Source organism: Saccopteryx leptura, chromosome 3 (genome assembly GCF_036850995.1).
Source record: "Saccopteryx leptura isolate mSacLep1 chromosome 3, mSacLep1_pri_phased_curated, whole genome shotgun sequence".
NCBI classification, from domain to species: Eukaryota; Metazoa; Chordata; class Mammalia; order Chiroptera; family Emballonuridae; genus Saccopteryx; species Saccopteryx leptura.
The window spans coordinates 285,501,680-285,529,014 of NC_089505.1; the positions used below are offsets into that span (position 1 = coordinate 285,501,680).

At 47.3% G+C, this 27,335-nt stretch overlaps 1 protein-coding gene across 1 annotated transcript; it reads right to left on the minus strand.

The window, feature by feature from the left end:
* On the minus strand, positions 1–27,335 carry LBH (LBH regulator of WNT signaling pathway). The gene is made up of 3 exons (XM_066378596.1): positions 27,073–27,335; positions 24,552–24,654; positions 1–2,639 (listed from the first exon to the last, which is right to left on the minus strand). Exons 1-3 carry the CDS (start codon positions 27,096–27,098, stop codon positions 2,451–2,453), a joined length of 318 nt encoding a protein of 105 aa, XP_066234693.1. The 5' UTR covers positions 27,099–27,335; the 3' UTR covers positions 1–2,450.

Consider the following 27,335-nt stretch of genomic DNA (forward strand, 5'->3'; position numbering starts at 1 on the left):
TGGAAAGCATTTTCAAACTTTATTTACAACTGTCACAGTGACAAAAAGTAGTTTGGAAAAAAAAAAAAAAAGCTAGTTTCTCCCTGAGCCTCAAAAAAGAACAGATAGAAGTTACAGGAGGTTCATCTTACAACAGGCATTTTTACTGAAATACTAGTTTTTTTTTCTCCAATACAATCAGTTAGAAATACACACAAGATACTTAAAAAAAAAAAAAAAAAAGGAGGCCAGACAGGAGCTCAGCCACTTGTTCAGAGTGTCTGGACCCCCCCCCCCCCAACAGGCTCACCGCTGAGGGTCCTGGGGCTGTCAGCCTCTGGCCTGCTCAGACTCCCAATGGTCACACTAAGGGGTCTAGCAACCAGCAAAAATAATAAACCACCCCATAAACACATATACACAAAGTACATCTGTTATGCAGTTTACAAGCACGTTCCTATCACACGGACAGATACAGGAGAGCACATGAGAAAGGGACATGGAAACACAGGATTTTAAAAGGCAAGACCCCATCCACAAGGGAGGCACAAGATGAGAAATGCTGCCACGAGGGACTGAGAGGCAGAGGAAAGGCTCTCTGCAGCCGGAGCAGGACAGGGAGAGTAAGAGAGAGACACCCACAGCGCCGGCTGCGGCCACTCCCCCTTCCTCGAGGAGCTGGAAGAAGTTATTGCCATCAGTGTGGGTAACACAAGCAGACGACACAGAGGAAGGGAGCGAGGGGGATGGGAGAGTGTTGGCTGCCCAGAACCAAATTCTGCTGATGTATGAACAGCACACCCTGGTCCTCCTGCCCAACATTCCCCAGACCTGGAGGTATTAAGTACAACCTTACTTATACACAAGTCTGAAACCGGGGTCAACCTGGATTGACTGGACACCTGAGGGGGCACACAGGTGCCTCAACTGGCAGGGCTCAGGCCCAGGGGGGCTCTCGAGCCATCTCTTGGAGGCACAGTCTGCTCTGAGATAGGGGTGGTTTAAAGAGCCTGTCCTGCACCCTGCTGCTCCTGGTGGTTCTGAACTATGACATGAAGCTCTGAGTCCAAGGCTAACTTCTTGTGGAACTAGACCCTTGCAGGGGACAGGATGGAGGTGGGGAGTGATGAGGACCACCATGCAGTGCTTCCTCGCCACACCGTCCTCCGTCCTGCATCCAGGAACACACGGGGAGGAACCAAGACCTCATGACACCCTTTAGTTTCAAACTCCATCCCTGGGCTGCTGCCCCAGAGCCACCTCGCCCCGTCCAGAAATTCCGAGGCTTCGCCAGCTCTCGGGACCTGCGCTAAAGCTCAGCTCCCCAACAAGAAACAGAGAAAGCCTACTCTGCTCTCTACCCAGCTCCCACCAGGAAGACAGGCCACATGGCAGTGGGTACTGCGGCTCACCAGGCTTGCTGGAACCCACCGCAGGGCTGGGAGCCGCCTTTGCCTGATGGCTGTGGCCAGGGGCCGGGAAGGGTCACAGCAGGGAGAAGAGAGGGCCAGCCTGGGAGAGCCCTCCTGCTCTGTGCCCCAGACTGAGAGCAGGTCTGGGGGGAGCAGCTGAAAAGGACCTTCATGTCCAAGTGTCCACGTCGGTCCTCCAACAAGGGCAGAAAGTACTCTCCCTAATCCCCAAAGGGCTGAGGGCAAAAAGGATAAACCAGGGAAGAGAAACTCAAAAGCAACTGCCTCTTAAAACGAAATAAAACAAACAAACAAACAAACAAACAAAAAACCCTCCAGATGACCGCAAGTATGTGAACCTGCCCCAGCCAGGAGCAGAGGGTCCCTGGAGAAGGAACGGGAGACCGTTTCCTTCCGGAGCCTCACCTCCAGCTGGCTCTGTGGGCAGCCGCGTTACACTGCCTCCTTTACCAGCCTCCCCTGCAACAGACAACACACCTGAAATAAAAGCAAAGGCTGGCGGTGGGCGAAGCTGGGGAGAGAGATGAAGACTTGGTTGCTGCCCCCAGCAGCCAGAGCAAATGCCACCGAGCTACAGGACTTCCTGGCTGCGCTTCTCTGCTCAATGTTTTCTTTAAAATGTGTATTTTCTCTTTCTGTCTGGCATTTGTTTTCTTACCCCAAATGTTGCTTGCTCGCTGAGCACCCCTTCCCCCCTCCCCCCAGAGACCACTGGAATCCCACCACTGCCTCTAGCTGCTTGAGTTCAGATAATGATCTCAAAGACCAAAGCTTCCCCGCACCCCCCACCCCTGCTCTAAGCAGCTTCCTTTCTCAGAAGGCCTTGCAAAGTGTCGCAGAGGGCTCCACTGCTCAACACAGTTCAAAAAAAGAAAAGAAAAGAAAAGAAGACCAACTCAGTGATTCGCAGGTGCAAAATGGAAGCCACTGTCTGACGTTTCAGAACAGTTGTGGCTCACTCTCTTCTTCCATCACAATGGGAAAGAACACAGTTCAGGTACAGATGCCATCTCGTGCGACCCGGTGGAGTCGGGGACTCTACTGCTCCTTGTTCTCTTTCTCTGTCTCTTCACAGTTGTCCTGCTCATCCTCCTGGACCAAGAACTCCTCAGGGGGCCACCGCAGCTCCCCACTCTCCACCTCCCCCTCTGTGGGCTCCACCACTATGGAGGGCAGACGGTCCTTCAGTTTGCAACAGCGGTCAAAGTCTGACGGGTCGGGGAAGATCTGAAATAGAAGCAGATCAAGCACCTGGTCATGTATAGATCTAAAAAGAGAAGTTCCATTCCTTCATTTCACAAACACGTGCAGGACTGAGCACGGGCTGTGTGCCGCAGACTGTGCTCCGCCTGGGGTACTGGGGTCCAGGTGTAGGGCAGGAGCCAGGCAGTGAATTCTGGGGCAGCATGAGACACCATCCTTCAGCTTGAAGCTGAACGTTTTCAGAGTAGCACCACTGGTCCAAAAGATGGGGTAGCTCTGTTTGCACCTTTTGGTTTATTTTATTTCTGATAAAAGAATTCAAAACTATGTCATCCCCAGTAAGTCACATCTGTTTATAGTGAGCATTTTACTCCAGCAGTCCAAAGCGTATAACAGGTCCCGTACGCTAAGTTCCTCCCGGGATCATTATTGGCACCTAATATGAGCCAGCTACCTGGTGCTTTACATAAGTAATTTTGAACTAACATAGTCATACTGAAAAATAGGTGTTGCCAATACTATCTTAAAGAATCTCAGACTTGGAGAAACAGGTTGCCCAAGCCATGCAGCCTGGAAATGGACGGTGGGAGGAGACTCAGACCTAGGTCTGTCGACCCCCATGCCCATGTCCCAATACTACCCCCGCTCCTCCAATAGATGGGTCCTGATCACTACGCAACTGTCAAATCAAAGCCAGCTACGGGATGAGGTTGTGGCCCCAGTCACAGGCAAGCCAGGTACAAAACCCCAGGCTCCTTTCTCACCTGTGAGCAACTCCTGGCTCCTTGGCGGCTCTACACCTGAAAGGACTTAACTTCTCTCTCTAGAGTCCCATCAACGAGGCTTTTAAAAAAATGCTACTGTGTGTACTGCCCAGAGCTGGGAGCAACCCCAAACCAGGCTACAAAGTCGAAGGTCTCTATGCAGTCCCTTCGCACACACTGCCCTGTGACTACAGCTGACCCAATTCTTTGTCCAGCGGCTTAAGTACTTAATCCGATGGGCTGCTGGTCCCTTCCATTCACCTCGGTGACACATCCCGGAGCTGGGGAGAGAAGCCTCTGTCTGGGACACTGGGGCTCACAGAATAACCTTCAAGACCGTCTCTTTTCCAACCTCTCTATATGACAGATGAGGAAACTGGGGCCCAGAGTGGTCAGGAGGAGACTTGCTCGAGGTCACACAGCTTATTAATGGCAAAAGAAAGAAAGAGCAAAACCAGGACTGGGTGGAAACACACATTCAAAAAGATCATGGGGACTGCCCATGCTCAGGTCCAGACAAGTTCACTGCAACAGACAGGTGCCCTCTGCTCCCCAGAGGTAGAAGTGCTCTCCCACAATCTCCAACCTTCCCAGCATCTGTGGTGCTGAGAGTGCTGCATTTGGCTGCACCCAACACCAAGCAGTGCTGTCCCAGTCAAGTCACTGACCACGTCACAGGTCATGCAGGGCTCCCGGGATCATGGGCCTCAATGAAACCTCCCTAATCCCTGCAGACAAGTGATTATTAACCATTTATCCAATAAAGCCCTATTGCTAGGGATTAAACCTTAAGCCAGCTGCACAACCAGGCATCATTAAAGACTTAACAAGCCTTATAAAAAGTACCCTAATGGCAGACAGGAGGAAAACAAGGCAGCGGAGCGGCTAGGGGAGTGGGACTGAAAGATAGCACAGGGCAGGCTGACCCCCAGCGTGGGATTTCTCTTCCTGACGTAGCCAACCGTGCAGGCCAAACGTGCCTGACGTGGCCAAACGTGCCCTTGGACAGTGCTGAGCACACAGACTCACATGTGCTGAGCCAGGAGGTCACTCCTCACTTCATCTCTCCGTGGAGCTGGAGCCCCTCCCTGTGGGTGACAACACAGGGTGCCCTTCTAAGCACAAACTCAGGGAGTGAGCGAGGGGAGTCCCAATGAGTGGAAAGCAAGCTACAGCCTACAAAGCTCTCTCAGACATCACCTCCTTTCGGCCTCGCCAACCCCCAGGAGCAGTGAGACCCTGGGGCTCTGAGGGTCATGTGGATGAGGAGGATTCAAACCCAGATCTTCTGTTTTCCACGCCTGTACCTTCTGCAAAATGAATGGATGCCCCTGGGTGAACATGATCATTTCACAGACAGAAAACTGACCAGGGAAAGTGGACAAGATTCTGGGTTTTAAATGCCCATCTGGCTGCTGGAGGCCCTAGGATGCCCCTCTGGGCAGCTAGGTCCAGAACCTCAGCTTCCCAGTCCAGACGGTTGGTCTAAATCGTCAGGACCTGAGACAGAGCTGTGAAATATCAAAAGGGGACAGACACCTGGCCCAGGACAGACTCGGCCCCCTGTCTCTACATTCTGACCTCAAGCCCATGGCTGTGCTTACCTTGTGACTCCCCGGGTGAAAGAGGAGGCAGCCAGATTCTAACTATGGTCACCCAAGCTGAGCAAGAGTGAAAGGGACAAGAAGCAGCAAGGCCAACAGTAAGAGGAGGACAACAATAAGGGTGGAGAGCAGGGGATTTTGTTTTAAGCTGGGAATAGATAGGTCTTCAACTAAAATTGGTGGGCGGGGGGATGTTAAAATCATGATGATGGTGGAAGATATGCCGGGCATATTTGTTGATCAGAATCTCTATTTTCACAATAGTCCTATGAAATATGTAGTGGTGTGATCCCTATTGTTATAGATGAGGACACTGAAGCACAGAGAGGGCCAGTGACTTCCTCAAGGCCACGGAGCTAGGAAGTGGCTGATCCTGGACCCAAACACAGACCTGAAGGACTTCAAGTAAGGAGTTCATTTGATAAGACACTGGGTCAAGCCACAGATCCCAGAGTCTCACTGTGTCCTTGACATCACTTGTATAACCCAACCAAGTCCTCTCAATCACCTGTTCCTCAGTTTCTCCCTTTGAGAGGCAAAGTGACTTTCTTATCTCACTAGATGGATGCAAGTTCTTGGCAAATGCAAATATAACAAAATACTTTGAGGACATAAGCTAAATTCAAATTGGAATGTCCTTTTTGGAGCAGTTTCAACAGGACTAAGGTAAGTGTTCAATCTGCAAACAAGAGGCAGCAATACTAACAGAATAATTAAAAGAACTCCAAACAATGCCTTTCATACCAGGAGCTGCACAATTTAGTCTTTTAAGTCCTTAGGGGAAGTCTGAGAACTTTGCTTCCTGAATTGTTCAAAGCAGGCGCCATCAAATTAAAAAAAAAAAAATTTTTAAAGCCTGTTAATTATATTTTAAAAAATTACTATGATAATCTAACCCTTCCATCAGAGATTTTATTTTATTATCAGATAATACCAATCTATGCCTCTGAAAATTGCAGCTCTCTCCCAAGACAAACAAAAGGCACCCAGAGGCAAACAGCATCTCATTTCCTTACACACAGACAGAAAGCCTTGCAAAGTACTGCTGAGTATCTTGCCAGCACAATCTTATCTACAACAGCTGCTTAAGAGGCTGACCCTAAGGAGGTCAAGATTTTTCCACTAAGTCATGCTTTTTAATCATCTAGGCAGCAGAAAAATGAGAGGTTGCAACTGCTATTTAACAGGGTGGGGAAGGCAGTGGAAAAAAGGACTCAAGTCAGCCTTGCCAAGCACATGACAGGTAGGGTTGAGGCGGCAGGCCAGCCCGGCATGCTGTTTGCCTGCAGGAACTGGCAGGGAATAAGGAACTGCCTCGTTCCAAGGAGAAAGTGCTTCTGGTTAAACCTCTTACCCCAAAGCGCCCCTTCTCCCTGGACATGGGAAAGGCCAAAAACAAAAACAAAAACAGCCCTTCCTCTTCATTCTGCAGCAAAGGCTCATGCCAAGAGGTCCAGAAAGGATGATGGGAGGCTCTGAGAGGCATTGCGCACCCTCGCTCCCGGGACAGGGGAGAGTGAGAAGCATCCATCCCCAGCTGGGACCCTCTCGGCTCTGTCCTCTGCTCCCTCTGCCATCCCCGGATTCCACCTCCAGCTGTCACAGTCAGCTGTCAGGGCCGATAGCTGGGACAAAACTAATAGCCACTCCAAGTTTCCTCTTTTGCAAACAAAGTGATGTTTTGAAGATCACACACATCAAGAATACCCCGGGTCCCATGTGTCCCACGGTGGCGAGAAAGCAGGCATTCATTCGAGCTTGGTAATGGTGCCTTTTAGAGGCGACACATCTTCAGATGTTTTAGGAATTCAAATGGATTCACTGGAAAGGTCAAGAGAACTTTAGGACCTTCTAGGAGGAAGAAATAATCTGTGAGATGTGGTCTGGGTGCCAATACACTAGAATATCTGGCTGTATCGATCAGAGCTGCCTGACAGAACTTTCTGCGTTAATGGAAATGTTTCCTGTCTGTGCTGCCCAACAGTAGCCGCTGGCCACATGTGGCTACTGAGCACCTAATACAAAGTTAAAACTTTTAATTTTCTTTGATTTTTATTACTATAAATTTATAATTTACTAATATAAAATTTATCATTTTTATTAATATGAATGTATGCGCTATGTTTAAATATAAATTTAAATAGCTACCTGTGGCTACTGCATTGGACAGCACAAACATGAATGAGGACCACAAAAGCAGGACCACCCGAGAAAACTCAAGATGGTTGGCTGATGGACCGGCACAGGCAGCCTCAGAGCAGACTGAAGCTGAGCCCCCAGAGATGAGGAATTAGTCAGCAGGCTTTTTGCTTCAGTATAAAAGTTGCCTGTCAGCTCCCATTTCAGCCATGGAGGGGGAACTGAAAGGCAACACCCAGGCTCCAAAGGCCTGAAATTTGGGGGCCTAGCTATCAACTGTCTGCTTCTAAACCAGGTGACCTGAACCTGGCTGTCTCCGGGGCAGGGAGAGGAGAGAGGTGTCTGGCACTTCGGATGGAAAATGTGAGTGATTCTGGTTGGACCAGCCCTCCCCTGTGTGCATGGCGTCCCTCAGCCATCATCCCTGGCAAACAACCTGAGCTGGCCACAAGGAGGGCGGAGGGCTCGGCAAAGAGCTGAGAGATGCTAATAGGGAAAGCGGACACCGGCAGGTAGAGGAGATGAAATGTGGTTAACTGGACACAAAGGGCTAATTACCAGCTCTGCAAGCTGAGACCTCGGGAGCTTGAACATCCTGCTCCCTCGTGCTGGGGTGGACGGAGGCGTGCCAGGGTGGGGTGGACAGGGGAGGTAGAGCAGGCAGAGGGCCTGAGATGAATAAGCAGGTAGCGCCCTGAGGAACCGAGAGGGATCTGCTTCTATGTATAAAACCGCACAGTGAGCCTCTCCCCTCTGGTTTCAGAGCTGGAAAAAGTCAGCTTCCAAGCTGCTATGGAAAATGGCCACTCCGACAGCAATCTGAAAGATCTAGCTTCTACCTGGCCACAAGTCATATTGTCTCCATGACCATGATAGAGTCATTTTAACTTCTCTGAGCCTCAGTTGCCTCCTGAATAAAATGAGGAAGGAATTTTCACTTTACAGTATTGTTGGAAGACTGCCATGATGCTGCATGTTGAGCACCGGCACGGTACCTGAAAGGCTCAAAGAAGTGGAGGCCCAACCCCTAGCTCTTCATCTATAAACTGGGATTACTGCTAATTCCCATCTTACAGGGCTTTTGAGAGAATGAAATACAGGTATGTGTGAACATGTTCTGTAAATTTTAAATTCCTAATGATGGTTTTTATTAGGTAAAGCTTGGGTCTCCAAGGACCATTTAGAGCAGGGGTCGGGAACCTTTTTGGCTAAGAGAGCTATGAACACCACATATTTTAAAATGTAATTCCATGAGAGCCATACAACGACTCGTGTACCTTACGCATTATCCAATAAAAATTTGGTGTTGTCCCGGAGGACAGCTGTGATTGGCTCCGGCCACCCGCATTTATGAACAGGAGCGGTAGGAAATGAATGGATTGTAATACATGAGAGAATGTTTTATATTTTTAATGTTATTTTTTATTATTATTAAAGATTTGTCTGCAAGCCAGATGCAGCCATCAAAAGAGCCACATCTGGCTCGCGAGTCATAGGTTCCCGACCCCTGATTTAGAGTGAGGGACTGGAAAGTCAATAGCTAGGGCTTGGGACAGGAGCAAGTTAGCAGCCCTCCTGGGATTATGCTCACACATTCTAGGCCAGGGTCTTTGAAGAAATGGTTTGACTTCATTACTTCCCTCCCAGCACCTATGTTTTCCTAGGCTAGGGCATGGGTTAGCCAGCTGGTTTGAAAGTCACTGTCTTACTCAGATCCCGGTCTTACAGTGAGTGCCCCTAAAACTAGAGGTCTTCCCATTATGCACCTCCTCCTCAGCCTCCTGCAGGGGTCGGACCCGCCCACCCCTCAGCTTCCCAAAGTCTGGTTTTCTTATTTTTCCAGGAGAACAATGTTGGCTTGGTGTGTTTCTTCCTTCCTAGGAATGGCTGGTTTATAACAATGGGCAGATGTCTACCAGCAGTCCGTTCTCTAAAGGCTGAATGAATGAGCAGCAATTAATTCAAATGAAAAGTACACCCCGTCTTTTGCCCCTAACAATAAGTAAAGGCAAGAAATATGTTCTTTGAAATACTTATCTCCTGCTACTTTATCATCCTCTTCATCCTCATCATCATTATTTACATTCTACTGACTTTGCGAAGTGAATTGTGGCTGGTAAGAACATAAAAAATTATAGCAAAGGGGCAGAGTGGCTACTGACTAAATTCAGGGAGGGCAGAACATTCTTCAGTCTCCAATAAGATGTGAATCAACTCATTCCCCATCTTTGAGACTCTGACCTTGCTCAACTCTCCTCTGGACTTGGGCTATGGAATATTCACCTTCCCCTCTCCTACCCTTCTCTAGTGCTACTGATTCTATGAAAGACTTGCGCAGAGATTTGAGGCTGTATAACAACTGTTGGGTCTCCTTCCTTTGGATTAAAGATGCTTAAGCCTTTAGCCTGGACTTAAAAGAAAAGGAAATCCTCTGGATAAACACCATCTTTCATAAACATCTCTCAAACCCACACCCATCCTGCAAGTCAAGCGTTTCAAATTCCAATTAATTAGCACTAATTGCTACTGATAACTCTGTGGGCTCAGTGAACTGAGGGGGCTTTGGGAATGTTGGAGAACGTTTCTCCAAGTTCTCCAGAACAGTGAGAAAAGACTGCAGTTATCTGGCATAGATGATTTAAAATACCCACATCCTATCATGTATATCATCATTGTCCTTTAGAAAGAAGACTCCCCCGGTCACCTTTGGGCTCCTGGGGGTAACAGATATCTTTATCTTTTTCTCCATTGGTGCTACTCAAAGGTCACACTGCCACACCTCCTCTCTCTCAGAAAACCCAGACTGACATACTGCCTTTCCAACCATTCCCTCATTCTTCATTTTGGAGACAAAAATCTTGACAATTTGGCCTGGTCTCACAGCCTTCCATGGGAGCCTGGGGATCCCTCCCTAACCCCTACCAAGTGGCTTCCAAACCCACCCCTGCATGGAAACAACTCTCTCCCAAGTCTCTAGGGCTTCCTTACAGCCCCACCCCGTGGCCTCTGCCCAGCCTCAGTCACCAGCACCTCTGCAGCCTTACATTCTACATTCTCCTCATTCTCATGACCCTGCTCAGGTTCATCCGACCTGTCTAACCTCATCTTCCTTGTGCCTCTCTGGACTTGCAGTCATTTTAGAATTTTCTCCAGACTCAGGCAACTTCCTGACTTCACCTGACGGTTCCCCAGTCTACAGCTATACTTCCATCTTCCCACAAGCTGTGAAACATCTCCACTTGGATGACATCTATCACCTCCAATTCACCTTGTCCCAAAGTGAGGTCATCAGCTGATTTATGTATCTTTAAATTAAAATCTTTTTCCTTCCCAAACAGGAAGCCTTGCTTGATTGTAGGTCCTATAAAAGAGGCCTGGAAATTTTATTTGGTCATAACTACAGTATCAATGCTAAAAACACTGAAGCAAACAGGGCTATATTCCTAGTGGTCCACTCATCTCATAGACCCTGTCTATACCAACAAGAAGGTAAAGGACCTGCTGTCCTCTTATCAGACATATTCTGTCCAATCTAGAGCTCAATTCCCAAGGTTCTTTCAGAGACGGAGTATCCATGGAGTTAAACATTTTATTAATAATCCTAAAATGTTATTTGCATTTTTCCTGAGTTTAGACTTGCACTAATCGTATAAGAAACAATGGTGGGCGAAATTGCTGGCACCTTAGCTGGAACTCATGAATGCAGTGATACAAACTATACTTGCAGTCACTATATTCTTCACCACCTCATGCTCTTAACTAAAAAATAATGTTTGAAATGAAGCACTAATTTTATTAAATATTGACTCTTGAGCGCATGTTGTTTTAATATTCTGTGTGATGAAATGGAAAGTCAGCATAAAACACTTGCTGCATATCAAAGCACAATGGTTGTCTGGAGGGGGAAAAGCACTTACGTGACTGAGCTGCAGGCTGAACTAGCCACTTTTTCCACGGAACACCATTTTTATTTGAAAAAATGACCAACAAACTAGGGTTGTGCAAATTTGGTTATTTAGCAGACATGTTCTCAAAAATGAGTAAAATGAGCCTCTCAAGTCAAAGAAAATGACTGATGTTATTTGTTACCAGTAATAAAAATTGAACTTTCAAGCAAAAATCAGAATTTTGGAAAACTTATATTAGTGACTATAAGCTTGACAGTTTCCCAACATTCGAAGAACTTCTGATGAAGCCAGTGGAGATATTAACAAAGTGCTTTTTTGACATAAAATGAAATGTGTCAACATTCTGGAAGATCTGCATAACTCAGTGAGTCGATATTTTCTAAATGATCAATGTACCATATTACAAAACCAAGCATGGGTAAAAGAGTCATTCAAAATGCAAGACAGGCTAATGAATTTTAATGTAAGAGTACAGGAAATTCATTGATAAGGTTTCAGATTCCACATGGCCACTAACCTTTAAGAAACCACCACTTGCCCTGGCCAGTTGGCTCAGCGGTAGAGCGTCGGCCTAGCGTGCGGAGGACCCGGGTTCGATTCCCGGCCAGGGCACACAGGAGAAGCGCCCATTTGCTTCTCCACCCCTCCGCCGCGCTTTCCTCTCTGTCTCTCTCTTCCCCTCCCGCAGCCAAGGCTCCATTGGAGCAAAGATGGCCTGGGCGCTGGGGATGGCTCTGTGGCCTCTGCCTCAGGCGCTAGAGTGGCTCTGGTCGCAAATGGCGACACCCAGGATAGGCAGAGCATCGCCCCCTGGTGGGCAGAGCGTCGCCCCTGGTGGGCGTGCCGGGTGGATCCCGGTCGGGCGCATGCGGGAGTCTGTCTGACTGTCTCTCCCTGTTTCCAGCTTCAGAAAAATGAAAAAAAAAAAGAAAAAAAAAGAAACCACCACTTGTTGAGTTTAGGTAAAATATTAAAGAAAAACATATTAAAAGGCTATTAAAATATTTCTTCCTTTTCTAACTATGTATCTGCATAGGCCAGATTTTCTTAATTTACTCTAACCAACACACACAACAGACAGAGGGCAGAAGCAGATAGAAGAATCTAGCTGTTTCCTATTAAGACGGATACCAAACAGATTTGCAAAAATGTAAAACAATGCTTTTCTTCTGGCTAACCTCTCTTTGTTTTGAAAAATGGATTTGTTTTTATTACAAACTGTGATTTATAGTAACATGTAATGGTTTTCTGCTATTTTTAAAGGAATTAAGAAATAGAAGTTTTTAAAGATATAATCCATAAAAGATATAATCAGAAGATCTAATCCACATAAACAAATATCTCTGGGGATCCTAAATCATTTTTAAGACTATAAAAGGGACTGAGACCAAAAAGTTTGAGAACTACTGGCCTGGAGAAGACAAACCCCCTCAGGATGATGACCATGTGAGTGAAGGTTGAGGGTCAATATATTTTAAAACTGGAAAAGATTTAAGGGGAACATAAAAACTGCCTTCAATATCTGAAAGGCTGACATAAGGAAGAGAGCAGATTTTTTTTTTTACAGATACAGAGAGAGAGTCAGAGAGAGGGACAGACAGACAGGAACAGAGAGAGATGAGAAGCATCAATCATCAGTTTTTTGCTGCTACACCTTAGTTGTTCATTGATTGCTTTCTCATATGTGCCTTGACCGCGGGCCTTCAGCAGACCGAGTAACCCCTTGCTCCAGCCAGCGACCTTGGGTCCAAGCTGGTGAGCCTTGCTCAAACTCGATGAGCCCACGCTCAAGCTGGCAACCTCGGGGTCTCAAGCCTGAGTCCTCCATGTCCCAGGTCGACGCTCTATCCATTGCGCCACCGCCTGGTCAGGCAAGAGAGCAGATTTTTTAACTCCAGTGGCCGATTTAGGATCAGGATGGCAGATTTCACTTCACAATGTTCTAATAAAAATGATACAATTGACTCTCCCCTGAAGACAGGGGAATCAAGTCTCAAACAGGTGAGGTGAATTGCCTGAGCTGACACAGACAGTGGCAAAGCCAAGATTAAACATCAATTACCCAGATTCGTAGTCTGTAATCCCACTGTGCTGAGAGGATTTGAGCTGTGTTACTGGCAATATCTAAATAACACCTACGTGACCAAATGCCATGCTACTGTGGAGCGCATTCCCACAGCTGATAGGGGATTGCCCAGTCTCAAAGGCGCCCTCCCACCTGACATCCTATAGTAAATGTTCAAAATTTTGTTTGTGTGTCCCCTAAAAGAATTTTGGAAAACTGTGTCTCCTTTCATATGTTTTTAAACTGACACCTAAAATGTCTGCTATGTTATAAATCTTAACATTTTAAAATAAAACTTTTATGCCAATCTTTTGAATGTACTCAGTGGCTGATCAATACCACAGCAACTTGATATCAACAATTGCCTATTTAAAAAAAAACACTCATAAACAAGCCCTTAAGTCAAATCTTATTCTTTTCTCAACTTAAAACTGTCTTTCCAGTCTACTTCCCTATAGGAATTTTCTTAACATATTTTTATGTTTGAAAGTTTTAAGTCATTAGCGTTTCATACTTTTGTGCAATAAAAAAATGTACTTATGTATATAAACTGATTTAAGGTTTTGTCTTATGTCCCTAAGGCTTATTAATAAAAAAAATTCTGAATGGGCTTATTGCAGCTGTTAGTATACAGCTGATCAATGAACATACCACAAATAATTATTAAACACAAAGGTACATTTTTTGAGATTGGTTTCTTAATGTGATAGATAGGAGGGATTTATAGAGCTTCCTAGACAGTAACATTTTCAATGATTCATTAGATTTCTATATGTTGGGGAAAAGCACCTTAAAATATTCAGGAGGGTGAAAAGCAGGTCCTTATTTTATCAGAGGGGGAGGATGGTAACTGTGATAGGAAAAGTAGAAAAAGAAAACTGGAAAAGCCTGTCTTCAGGAAATGCAATTTTAGAAAAGCAACAGAAGGAAGTTGAAGATGTGGAAATTGATTTTCCAAAAACACTCTCTGCTGTCATATCCCTTAGAAAGTTTCCGTGAACCCCAGGGAAACTTTTACTCTCATTTTAACACTTTGTTAAAACATGAAGTAATGTATACATAGAACATTTTAGGTATTAAAAAGTAGTTTGACGTGAAAACATCCAATATTAAGGTGCCAAAGGAAACAGCCAGGAAGGATCCTGACCTTCAGATGTGATATCTGAGGGGTCAAATGACTAAAGAAATACAGAAATCATAATTTAGTACTAGCTAATCTTTAAGAATGCTTCCATCTGAGAGGATACATTCAACTTTTAAAAAGAAATTCCTTCATGGTAACAACAGTGATGTCAGGAAGTCATTGTTCCTCCACATCTATGCACACATTATGGCTCAATTATATTTTTACATTGCTCATTTGTTTAAAAAATATATATATATATTTATTTATATTTTTTTTTAGTGAGAAGAGGGGAGGCAGAGAGACAGGCTTTCTCCCACATATGCCCCAAATGGGATCTACCTGGCAAGCCCACTAGGAGGTGATGCTCTGCCCATCTGGGGCATTGCGTTGCAACTGGAGCCATTTTTTAGTGCCTGAGGCAGAGGCCATAGAGTCATCCTCAGTGCACAAGGCCCACTCACTTGAGCCAATTGAGCCATGGCTGTGGGAGGAAAAGAGAGAGAGAGAGAGAGAGAGAGAAGGGGGGTGGAAAAGCAGATGATCACTTCTCCTGTGTGCCCTGACTGGGAATTGAACCCAGGACATCTACATCCCAGGCCAATGCTCTACCATTGAGCAAACCAGCCTAGGCCAAAAATATATTTAAAAAAAAATAAAACTATCACTACATAAATGGAAAACTAGTATTACTTATTATAGGTAGTAACCATAAAAATACAGGAACATTTTTAAAGTTTATCTGCGTAATGCCTAAATTAACTTTTGAACCATCAGGAGTATGTGGACCTTACTGGAACACTAGCTAAGACTGTTTACTTGTTGTGAACTGCCTGGAGCCTTGCAGAGTTGTTGGGTTGATGGCCTGTGAGCATGGGGCCCAAGACTTCCATTACATCCAGATCTACTTCTAAGATCTCAGTTCATCCTTGATTTTAGTGAAACAATATTTCTTTTTTTTTTTTTTTTTTTTTTTAGAAAGAAGAGAGAGAGAAGGGGAGAGGAGCAGGAAGCATCAACTCCCATATGTGCCTTGACCAGGCAAGCCCAGGGTTTCGAACCGACGACCTCAGCATTTCCAGGTCGACGCTTTATCCACTGCGCCACCACAGGTCAGGCCGAAACAATATTTCTAAACCATGAGCCAGACCTGGAACCCCAGGAATACCAAGATGGCTCAGGGGACAAAGCGTTCAACCTTCATAGGTCTCCAGGCTGAGGCAACTTCACTGGTCTTCCTTAAAGTCACACCATGCTCCAATGTCATTAATAGAATAAAAGAGGTAAGCAGGGCAATCTATAAATAGTTGTATATGTTTTATATGTTTATAAATATGTAAATAATATTTATATATTAAATTTACTATTTACATATATTTATATATACATATATATTAAAGTTTATATACAGTGCTCACAAAAATTAGGGGATCAGGGAATGTGCAGATACTCCAGTACTTTCAGCCTTTTATATATATAGTGCATTTTCACCAATGAAATAAAAGTTGGTTTTGTATCTCATTTGCATAACTGAACAACTTTCTTTGACTTGTCATCTGCTTTTCTGATGTTCTTGTTTAATAAAAAAAAATCAAATGGTTCTTTTTTTATCGCTTCATATTCATTTTGAAATATCCCCTAATTTTTGTGAGCAGTACGTACATAAAACATATACTCGTGATTTTGTCACCATACCCCTGGTAGGCACAAGAATGTTGCCTGACCAGGCAGTGGTGCAGTGGATAGCGTGTCGGCCTGGGATGCAGAGGACCCAGGTTCAAAACCCCACGGTTGCCAGCTTGAGTGTGGGCTCACCAGCTTGAGCGCAGAGTCATCAGCTTGAGTGTGGGATCACAGACATGACATCATGGTTGCTGACTTGAGCCCAAAGGTTGCTGGCTTAAAGCCCAAAGTCACTGGCTTGAGCCCAAGGTTGCTGGCTTGAGAAAAGGGTCACCCTTTATGCTGGAGCCCCCTGGTCAAGGTATATATGAGAAAGCAATCAATGAACAACTAAGATGCCACAATGAAGAACTGATGCTTCTCATCTCTCTGCCTTCCTGCCTGTCCATCCCTATCTGTCCCTCTCTCTGTGTCTCTCCCGCTAAAAAAAAAAAAAAAAAAAAAAAGAATGTGATCACCAGCTATTTTGCAATGCTGGGTAATTGCCTAAACATCATCAACTGCTATCATCTCTGCTCAAAATAAGCAATTAACAAGCTAGAGGAAGATGTACAACATCTCTTAACCACTTTCAAATAACCAAACACCTTTCTGATTCAATTCACGAAGCTCTTCCATTATTCTATTTCTCTAGATTTTAGACCCTGACATGCCATTTGCTAGAGTTTTCAATGCTGGAAGTTTATATTTTGATAAACTTTTATTTGTTTTGTTTTTAAGGTAATACATAATCAAGAGGCTTAATATTATGGGGTCCTCAGGTTACTACACAGTTCCATCCCTACGACAGTGACATAACCTGAATTTTGATGTAAGCCGAAACACACCCTAGCGGAAATCTTGTGCTTTTAACAGTCCAAAATGGCGTAGCTGAGCGTACTGGGGGACACCAACTCCTTCACTCATATGTCCCATTACTGTGTATTCTTCCACCGCGCACACCAAGCTAGTTCACCCATATAGTCTGTAAGTGTAAACTGAACACTCACGTCCCAATTTTTTAAAGTTTTTATGGGTGTGAGTGTTGTAAACATGAAACATCATATGTTGAGACTGTTATAACCTGAGGACCTCTGTAACGCTGAATCTCCTTAAATCAGCAACTCCACTTCCAGAAATTTATATCAAGGAAACAAATCAGACCTATTCAGACTTATATAAAACAAGGCTCAGAACAGTGCTCTTTATAAGAATAAAACATGCCACAACCTAAATATATTCAGCAATAAGAAATGGTACATAACAAAATGAAATGCTATTTTACTAAGAAGACCAAATGACAAGAACCTAATCACAATATTATAGTAAGTGAAAAAAAAAGATTCACCATAGCAGTATTATCTCAATTTTTAAAAATATGTAGATGCATAGTAATATTCTAGAAGTAAACATAACAAAATGGTCCTGTAATAAGAATATGGATGTTCTTTCCTTTAAAATTTTTTTTCTTCTTTTCCAAATGAGATGAGAGGAGATAGAGAGACAGACTCCCACATGCACCCAGACTGCAATCCACCCAGCAGCCCCGGTCTGGGGTCAATGCTCTGCCCCTCTGGGGCCATGCTTGCAACCCCCAGCTATTTTTAGCACCTGAGGTGGAGGTTCCATGGAGCCATCCTCAGTGCCTGGGGCCAATGTGCTCCAACCAGTTGAGCCTTGGCTGCAGGAAGGGGAAGAGAGGGAGAGGGAAGGAGAGAGAGTAGGGATAGGAATAGGGGTGGAGAAGCAGGTGGTCACTTCTCCTGTGTACCCTGACCAGGAATTAAACCTGGGACATCCATATACCAGGCCAACGCTCTACCACTGAGCAACCAGCCAGGGCAAATGTGCTTCTTTATACTCTATACTTTCCTAAATTTCTAAAAGGAATAAATGTTATCTTTGTAATTACCACACACACACACACCCTTGGGAAAGCCAAAGATGCTTCTCAAATCCAGTAGTGGCTAAGCAAGTGTTTCCACTCTCCAAAGTAAAGGCAGAAGGTATACTCTTAATTCTGCCTGGGAACCACTTTCAGGCGCATATTTGAGGCATGTCAGACCTAGAGACCTCTGGATTGACGTTAGTGAATGCTTTCCTTGCTCAGGCCAATTCTACTTCAACTGAGAAATCCAGAACCTTCCTTCCCACTGGCGCCAATAAAATTCCTGGTTAAGAAGCAAGTAGTCAATGTTGCCTCAGCTAAGTGCCTGGGTGCCTCTTCTGCACAGTTTACTGAAAAGGACCTTCTGACAGTGCAAGGCAATGAATTCTAGCAGGGAGGGGGCCGAGGAAGTTCCCAAACATCCCTTGAGGTCAAAGTGCTAGCTGGACAACAGCCTGGGGACACGCTTAGCTAATTTTAATTTTATTCAAGGACAGGTCTGTACCGTAAGGGGCCCTCCCCCAGCTGAAGAGGAAAGCAGCAGACACAGGCTTTGATTTTCTGATCAGGAATCCTCCTGAGGTGGGCTCAGCAACAAGGGAAGGACAGGTGGCGAAGTGACAGGCGGCAGAGGTGGCGCAGGCTAGGAAGGGAGTGAAGCCCCGTAGCTCCGAGCTCCCTGTGAATGAGGGACTGCCTTTATAACCTCCCAGGATTATTTTAGGACTTGGGCCTGAAAGATCATTTCAGGACATTCACTAGACACCCAGGAATAGCTCTTGGCTCCAGTCACAAGATCCGCCACCCAAACTCATCCCCTTCCCTAATGGTCCAATCCTCCTTTCTATCCAACTTGGGAGACTGAGTTGATGTAGAGAAAATGCTGATCCTGTAAAAATCTGCACCATGGGATGGGCAAGACAGAGGGATCATTCTCAGTGCAGGAAAGGGAGGGAGGAAGGGTCTAACCAATCACTCAGCACTCAGTAAGCGACTATTGTAGGACATTGTGTCCAGCATTGTAGGAACAAACACAGTCTAAGACCCAGACCCAGCTCTAGGGAGTGACGAACACACCAGCACTTAAGTCGTCAGTCCTAACACAGGCCCTTTGAGAGAAGGCTGGTTGTATGGTTCTAGTGTGCAATGTGTTGGCTGGGAAAGTGAAGAAAGCTTGTTCTCTCCCTGGATGGGCTACAGACTCACTCTTGTGACCACGTGTGCATGCTGGGAGGGAATCCCCCATGGGAATAATTCCAGCTCTCTGCAGGCCCTAACCCAGGGGCATTCCAAAACAGAGCACACAATGTTTGTGACAGGCTTTGGACCTAGGAAGGAAGGTGCTGGGTCCCTCACACAAAGTGGGCTTGATCTAAGCAGAGTGTATACTGACCCCAAGAGAGGCAGACTGTACAGACACAGGCCCTCAGTGAAATGGACCCCTTGTGCTTCTGAACCATGTGACCCTAACTGCCTGTTCTGCATCACATGATTATGATTTGTACCAAGGAGGGAGCGGGATGGAGGTCTTAGGGACAGGAGAAAGAAAACTCGCTGTGATTCCAGGAACATGGCGTGTCCCTGGCTGGACATCTCCTGCCAAGTGCGTTGGAATTTTAGCTTTACGTCTCTCCAGGGACAACTGAGGCCTTTTAAGTCTGACGTTGTGAAAGATGATTTCCTAGTGACCGTGAGACTTCCCAGCGGCTGCTCAGCCAGAACATGTGGAGTTCCACAGCCTGGGGGTGGGGGGTGGGGAAGCGTAACCAACAAGACAAGGGGTATGAGGCGGAAGGGACGAAGGTGGCCAGTGAGTTATGCCCAGAATGGCCTCGTGAGCAGGGCTTGTGGGAGACAGAGGCAGGGACACAGAGCAGGAAGCTCTCTGAAGGTTTAACTCAGAAAAGAAGCTCAATCCATCACATATTACATCATGTGCATTTACACAGGTGAGACCGGCTCAGGGAAAAGCCGGTCTCGGGGTGGGGTGGGGGTCTTCATGAAGGATGGCTCGGCGCAGGTGGGAGTGAAAACAATGTGTTTCTGAGCTGCTGCCTGACTTTGTTGATTAAACCGAGCCTGTTCTTTGGAAGAGGAGTCACTGCTTCGGATCAAGAGTGAAGTAGGGGAGAGAAGGGCGTCGCCTATTGTTGGGCCAGGAAGATAGAAGAGGCCGGGAAATTCGGTCCGGGGAGAGGCTAGCTCTCAGCCAGCACAGTTCTTTAGACCTAATGCAGAGCTAGAACCGAGGCTCTTGGACTGCCAGAAACAGATGACAGGGCTATGGCAAGAAGAGGCTGCTGCTGCCCCACTGTCCCTCCCCTCCTCCCCACCGTATAAAACATCAGGGAATCCCTTCCTCCTGCCTTGAGAAATGCAAGGGAAGATGCAGGGAAGCTCTGAGCTCAGTGGATCAAAGGGATGGCACAAGGCACAGCCCGCAGGGCACGGTGACGTGTGAAGACCCAGCTCCAGCTGGTTTATAGCACGTCTTCCCCGGCTTCCCTGAGAAAGACAGCCGGCTGCCTGTGTGACTGTGGATGGACATCAGAGGGTAGGAGTATGTGACCAAGAACAGCAGAAGGAGTACAAAGGGCAGCTGGCAAGAGAAGAATTTAAAGACCTTAGGGAAGGATCAAGTTATCAGGTCTTGGTCCAGATGCTTTAGCATGGACAGTTGTAAACGCAAACTAAGGAGCCATAGCTCCAGCTAGAACCGAGCAAGTGCAGTAAGACTGCAGAGCTTCAGCATGCTGTGCTGGGGCCCTTTGGTTACGGCAGCATCAGTGTCCCCAGGCAAATGCTCAGGACCCTTTCCCATTCAGGACCCAGGCCAATCAGGGGCAGTGTGGAAGGAGACCCACTGAGAGAGGCATTCCAAAATCCCATGTTCTCAGAGCCCCTAGAGCCAAGGGAAGGCCCTACCAGGCAGCCACTGGCCTGCCTCCTTGAATTAGGAAAAGGAAGCAGGCCTTTGACTGCAACCTTCTGTCCCAAGGCAGGACAACAGGAGGCCCACAGATGCAGTGTGGGAAAGGAGTTGCAGCCACCAGGGACATAAATGTAAGGAATTTATTAAGGAATGAGACCCTCCCACTCAGTCCCAGTGAGCTGGCTGCCACCCACAGCCAGCCCAAAATGTACTCAGACTTTCTAGTAACCATTTACTCACTCACCTGGTGGGTGTTATAATTCATGCCAAGTGAGTACGCACACATGAATTTCTCATATTGGATTGATTCTCTAAATGAATGTTAAGACAAAACAAGGCACCGGCTCTGTCGATTTTTATACATGCTCACAAAATAGCACTATCTCCTTAAGCGCAAGAGAGAGGGCTTACCTGAATCTTTCAGGGGGTAAAAAGGCATCTATGTCAAGCCATGACAGGCACAGGACTGAGGAGGCCTTTTACAGATCCTAAAGCAGGAGCGAGGGTGGCCAGCTTTAGAATCAGAAGCCTGGACATCATTGAAACAAACACCATCCTCTTAGCACCTGCTCTGGGAAGGCCCTGAGCCAGCAGGCACCTTGGATTGGAGTGTAGGAAGGGTGATGGCTGATGGGCACAGAGAGGGTAAGAAGTCATTCCCTACCCTCAGAGACCTGGGCAGGGAGAAGGTAAGGTGGAACCCATATCCTCAAAACCCAGTGCAGCATGATTTCAAAGCACAGCATGCCACAGGTGTTGAAAGAGGTCATATCTGGGGCAGAGAAATCAGGAAGGCTTCGCTCTAGGTAGGTCTGGAAGGTGGGAGAATGACTGGCAAAGCCCAGAGTGCCTATTTATTTTACGACCTTGTTTCAAGGTCAAGTCACAAGCCTGAGATTCTATTTCATCTGCCAAGTCGGGATTGATGTCTCCTTCCCACTTTCAGTTCCTTGGAAAAGCAGGTCTCAGTAAAAAGCCACGTACTATTATTACCCTCAGGCAGAATGCCAGGAACAGCGCTCTGAGATCTTCCGCCCCCAGATCTGAGCCCAGCCTGAGCACGCACAGCAGACCGGCTCTGGCCAAGTGCAGTCCCAGCCAATCCCCAGAGTGCCGGTGGGAATGTGTTTAATTGGAAGGCACTAGCTTTAAGCAGGCCCAGAGAATATCTGTCATATGGCAACTGTCAAGTCAGCTCTCTGCAGAGCCCTGCACCTGACACCAATAGGGGCAAGCCAAGGGATATCTGGAGATGCAACAAAATTTGATTAGAGATGAAGGTGCCTTCTCAAAGTCCTAATTTTCTTTCAACACCAGACCCAGTCTGACCTCAATCCAAGTTTTGTCACTGCCAGCCACACGTGGGTTGGGCCTGGCTTCCGCACTGCTCCACCAGACTGCTCGTGTGCTGGTTGTCAGGTACCTGCTGCTCCCCCCCCCCCCCATGGGCCCTGAGCCCTCTCTATGCAGACACACAGCACAGCACATTACCTATAGCAAGTGGCCAATAGATGTTGCTTGGTTAAAGATGACAACCTCTCCCCTTTCTCTTCATCAGGCAACACCTTCTGAAGACCTTTCAGAAGACCTTTCTGAAATCTGTGACACACTGCTTTGAAGTTCCAGGTAAGATATTTTGGAACTGGCCAGTGACCCCCAACCAAGCAGAAGGGACAAGTTTCCTGAGGGGCTGTGAGAACTGGGTGGTGGCTCTCGATCTAGCCCCACAAGGGAGATTTGAGGGCCCTTTTCTTAGGCAGCACCAAGACATTTTAGGAGCCCCGAAGTGATCTGCTTTTTCTCCTGTGGTGGGGGCCCATCTCTGCCTTCCTCGCCCAGTGTCGCACTCTGTCCTCCGTTGTCACTTGCCCTCTTCCTCAGACCCAGAAGAATGTTCTGAAGGACTCAGAGAGCTGAGAAAGGTTCCCTGCAGGACCTGGCCCTTTATCCTGGGACATATTCAAAAGGAGAATATAAAAAGTACACTCAATACATACCGGCGACTATGTTTGGAAAGGTTCTGTGATGGAAATCTAAAACTCAGAACTGAAAGAAAATCTTACCTGTAGCCACAGAGAGATTCAGTCTGATTCAGTGGCTTGGAAACTGGTATTTAAAAACACCCCAGCTGGTGAGCCAGGAAACTTCTGCCCTCCCACAGGCTGTGGGGCTTTCGATTCCAGCTCAGACTCACTCTGGACATGGAGGGTATAAAACTACCAGGAAAGGGTATTCCCCTCTTCCCCCACACCCTTCAGGCCACCTGAATATTTATTTACATCCAGCAAAAGGGGGTTGACCACACAGACACAAAGTAAAGAGGCCTTCTTGAATCTCCCAAGCACATCTGTGGGTGTCTCTGCTGTCACCTGCCAATCTACCTTACCCAACCTTAGCTTTGCCCTAGACAGTCTTTGATCACCCTCCCTCCATTGCACCTACCTGGCTTTCTATTAGTTTCTTCCTTTACAATCAAAATGCCCCTGGAATGGTTCTAAGGAATGACCAGGCAGAGCAAGTCTGGACTCTAGCCAAGAACCAACCCAAGGTACAGACTCATGATCCATCAGAAGAGCAAGGCTTTGTAGTTCAGATCCACGTGACCTACTCAGTCTGAGTCTGTTTCCTCATCCATGGAACAAAGCCAGAATTCTCCCTTCTGAGCTACGGTCAAGAGCGAATGAGCATCATCAGTAGAGTGCATGGCCCACAGAGGATATTCGATTAATATCTGCCTACTGAGCCCACCACACCCTCATTTTTCTTTCCCAGGCTAGCCACCCTACACAATTTTCCCAGCGCCAAGGTCTGCCCTTAAAAACAGACTCTTTCCTCTCCCAAATATAACAACCTAGGTCTTCTCCTCAGAAATCTGCCCCACGGGTAACCAAAGGTGTTCTGAAGCTATCCGGGAGCTGTGGGAGAGCAACATGGCAGGCCAGAAAGAGCACTGTGCTGTGAATCCAAAGCTCTAACTTAGGTCACTTTTTGGGTCCTTTATGTATTTGAATCTACCACACAGGACAATTTCTAAGCTAGGTTCCAGCAATGGCACTCCTGAGATAGCCTTTCTTTGGGAAAAGCTCTCCTCAACTCTAAGTAGTTTGAACATTAACTTTGTTGGAATCAGTTGGTCAACCATGAGCTGGGGGAAGAAAGCGGTGTTTGACAAACCTATTCCTCCACCAGCCCACCCTTGCCCATTACTGCCCCTCATAGCGATGTTCCCACTGCCTAAGGTATGGCTGGGAAAGGAAGTTATGCCTGAGCTAACTGCACAAATTACTTCCTCCTTAGCTGCCATGAATGAGAGAGTCCACAGCCACCAGGATGACTAATTAATAGCATTGGTTCATGTTTGCTGAACCGTTACTGTGTCCCACAGACTATGAGTGCCTTATACCCATCCTCTCATCATGTTGAATCTTCATCACAATTCCATGAGGTAAAGAATATTGTTGCCCCATTTTGCAAATGAAGAAGTAGAGGCTTACCAGCATTAGGGGACTTTGCCAAGGTCATGCAGTTCCTATAAGTGGCACTGGGATGCAGAATCAAGTCTGCTACCAACCCCAGCAATAGCCACTAGACACTGAAGAGCTAGCAGGGGCCTGACCTGTGGTGGTGCAGTGGATAAAGCGTTGACCTGGAAATGCTGAGGTCGCCGGTTCTAAACCCTGGGCTTGCCTAGTCAAGGCACATATGGGAGTTGATGCTTCCTGCTTCTCCCCTCCTTTTCTCTCTGTCTCTCTCCTCTCTCTCTCTCCTTCTCTCTCTCCTTTCTAAAATGAATTAAAAAAAAATTTATTTTTTTTAAAAAAGAGCTAGAAGGAACCCAGTACTGAACTCACCTGATAGGAAAGGCCATCCTTTCGGGGGTTGAGGCCAATCTCCTCCATGGACGGGGTGCTCATCATCACCTCAGTCATCTCAGCCGATCTCAGATAGTCAGGGCTGCCAAGAAACCCAGACCAAAAGTCAACACAAAAACGTTCACATTCCTACTCTTGGTGCACTCTGCTGTTAGATCAAGGGACAGTCTGGAGGCAGGAAGAGAGGTGTTCAAAACAGAACTTGAAGAAAAACAAGTTCACACCCCGAGGAAGTGCCTTACAAGTCAAGAGCATCAGGGCTCTCAACCTCAATCAACAAAGCCCATTGTCTGAAAACCTCTCTGGCAAACCTCCTCTTCCCTCCTCTCCTGTACTAGCCTCCACTGGCACAGAGTGACTCTGGATTTTCTTTTGAGTGACAGAACTAGAAAAAAAAAAGTAGGTAGCTCAGTCCATCTGTCTATATCAAAACGGACTGAACCCTTCTCCAGCTGTACTGCATATTACATAATAACAGGTCAACCTCAGGGAAACCAAGTCTAATAATACTGCCCTCCTAAATTTCTGTCTCTCTGGTACTTTTTGTAAAATGTCTCACTTAAAGCCCCCAAGGGGTCAGCTTTCTGCAAGCTTCACATCTGCCATCCAACCCCCTTCTCTAACCCTAGCCACAGCAGCTGCAAGCTTACAGCTTGAAAAACATCCTCTGGATTAAAAGCCTTAAGGATGCCCAGACTCTGATTGCAAAGGAAATTTCCAGAGGGGCCAAGCTGGCCCACCAACGGCAGACATGTGAAAGTGCTTTGTACTCCGTAAGCAGGATACAAACATTCCATTATCTTCACACAAGCTGTGGGCACATTCAGGGTCCCAAAAGCATAATGCCAAATAGCACAACCAAAGTCAATGTACTCTCTGCACAACACTCAATATTTTCATGCCTTTACACATGGTTTAAAAAAAATTAAGAAGTGTAACAGGTTTTAGAGGGACTATGCCTAAGGAAACGGGTACCAAACTCTTCTTCATTTTATGGTTATTATAGACTAGAATGGCATTGGATTTGGAAACAGAAGTAATAGCTTCTGGTCCAATCCCCGCCACTCAAGAGCTGTGTGATCTTAACAAGGCACATAACTTCTCTGAGCCACAGGTGCCCTCCCTATTTGTTACCATGATGCTTAATAATGTACATCTCACAGTTATGCTAAAGGACTAATGGGGGGGGGGAGGGTTGCAAACTATGAAGCGCTAATCAACTATAAAATAACACCAAATCTTAACTTCTCAGAGGATAAGAACCCTGACGGGCTCTAAGCAGTTAGAGCCTTGGCAAGTTTTGAGTGGCCAGGGGGCACAAAGCCTCCAATAGCCTTCAATTTCACCCATATGGCACCTGGCTCACACACCTCGAAGGTTGATAAGGAAGGGGAGTCCAGAAGGAGAGAGGTCTAAGAGAAGATACTAGGTTTTGGAGCAAGTTTCGGGTCAGGATCTGGGACTCCGAAGGCAGTTTCCTCCCGGGTCATGGAAAGGCTGCCGCCGACCCCCACCCACAACCCCCAAAGAATTGGGCCAAAGAGCGAGCGCGCACAAGGCTCTCGCCAGGTTCTTCGCGCGGACCCGAAAAGTTGAAGCGAGAAGCGTGAACTTTCCGGTGCCTGGGCTGAGCAGGACCGCACCAAGATAGAGCCAGCGGGGCCGGCTCTCCACGCCGGCACCTGAGAGTGCGCTCCGAAGCCACCAGCGCTACCATCCCCCCCCCCCCCCCCCCTCCTCTTCCCCAGAGCAGGAAGGAAGCAGCAGCCGGCGCGTAAGTCCCAGTGGCCTGGAGCCTCGCTCTGCAAAGAGCAGGGCGTCGTGGCGCATCCCTCCTAGTCAGTCGGGTGCAAACCTCCGCCGCCCTTGCCCGGCCTAGGTTCCTTCTAGCCGGGGCCAGTGAGGGCCGCTCCTCTTCAGCTTAGGCCCCCACAAAAGCGCGTCCGTTGTTAAGGCAATGGAAGGAAAGCTTGCGCTTGTGGCTTCAGACGGGTAACGTGTGGGGAGTGTTTTTCACCCACCCTTCCGAGATCTGCAAACGCCGCGGCTGCACCAGCTCAGCCCCGCAGCAGCCAGACTCGACGCCAAGACTTGCAAGCAAACAAAAAGAAAAAGGGGAGGGGCCCGGGGAGAGGAGCCCCCCAGCCCCAGGCACAGCTCGCGCCTCCTACAGCCCTCCGCACAGGGAGTTTTATTATCGGGGTTCAGGCGTGACCTCTGGTTCTCCCCGATCCCATCACCACCATATATACACCTTTCCAGACGTCTCTTAAGTGAGGGCTTTGAGTTCACTTCCTTTGTCTGGATGCTCTCAGCACCACCTCCCCCCACCCCCATCTTTGCAACCTTGACGTTGACTTCTGCACGGGCTAGGGCGGCGGGTTAGCGCCCGGCGCCCGCGCCGCCTGCTCCCCTCGCACCCGAGCCAGTACGAACAGGCGCCGGGGCCCCGCAGCCACTGCCGCGAGACGGATGCCCACCGAGGGCGCAGGATACTCACCAGTGAATGGGGAAATATACAGACATGAAGTCCTAGGGGAGGCTGACCCACGCCCTTGTGCTTTAAAAACGGTCACTGCGTCCCGAGTAAGGATGTCACGGGCGCAGACAGGCGCGGCAGGCAGGGAACAGGCGGTCGAGTGCGGGCACTGGGCGTTCGCAGGTCCGCCTTCCGGAGACAGCCCCACTGCCAGCTGCGTCTGCAGAGCAGACGGGGCGCTGGGTTCTCTACCGAGCTCGCGGCCCCACAAAGAGCCCGGGAAG

Excerpts from the sequence above, each read along its gene's own strand:
- LBH (XM_066378596.1), bottom strand. The coding sequence starts at position 27,098 with ATGTCTGTATATTTCCCCATTCACTG. Across the intron at positions 24,655-27,072 it reads GTATATTTCCCCATTCACTG|CCCTGACTATCTGAGATCGG; the intron begins GTGAGTATCCTG and ends GTTTCTTGGCAG. Across the intron at positions 2,640-24,551 it reads AGGATGGCCTTTCCTATCAG|ATCTTCCCCGACCCGTCAGA; the intron begins GTGAGTTCAGTA and ends CTTCTATTTCAG.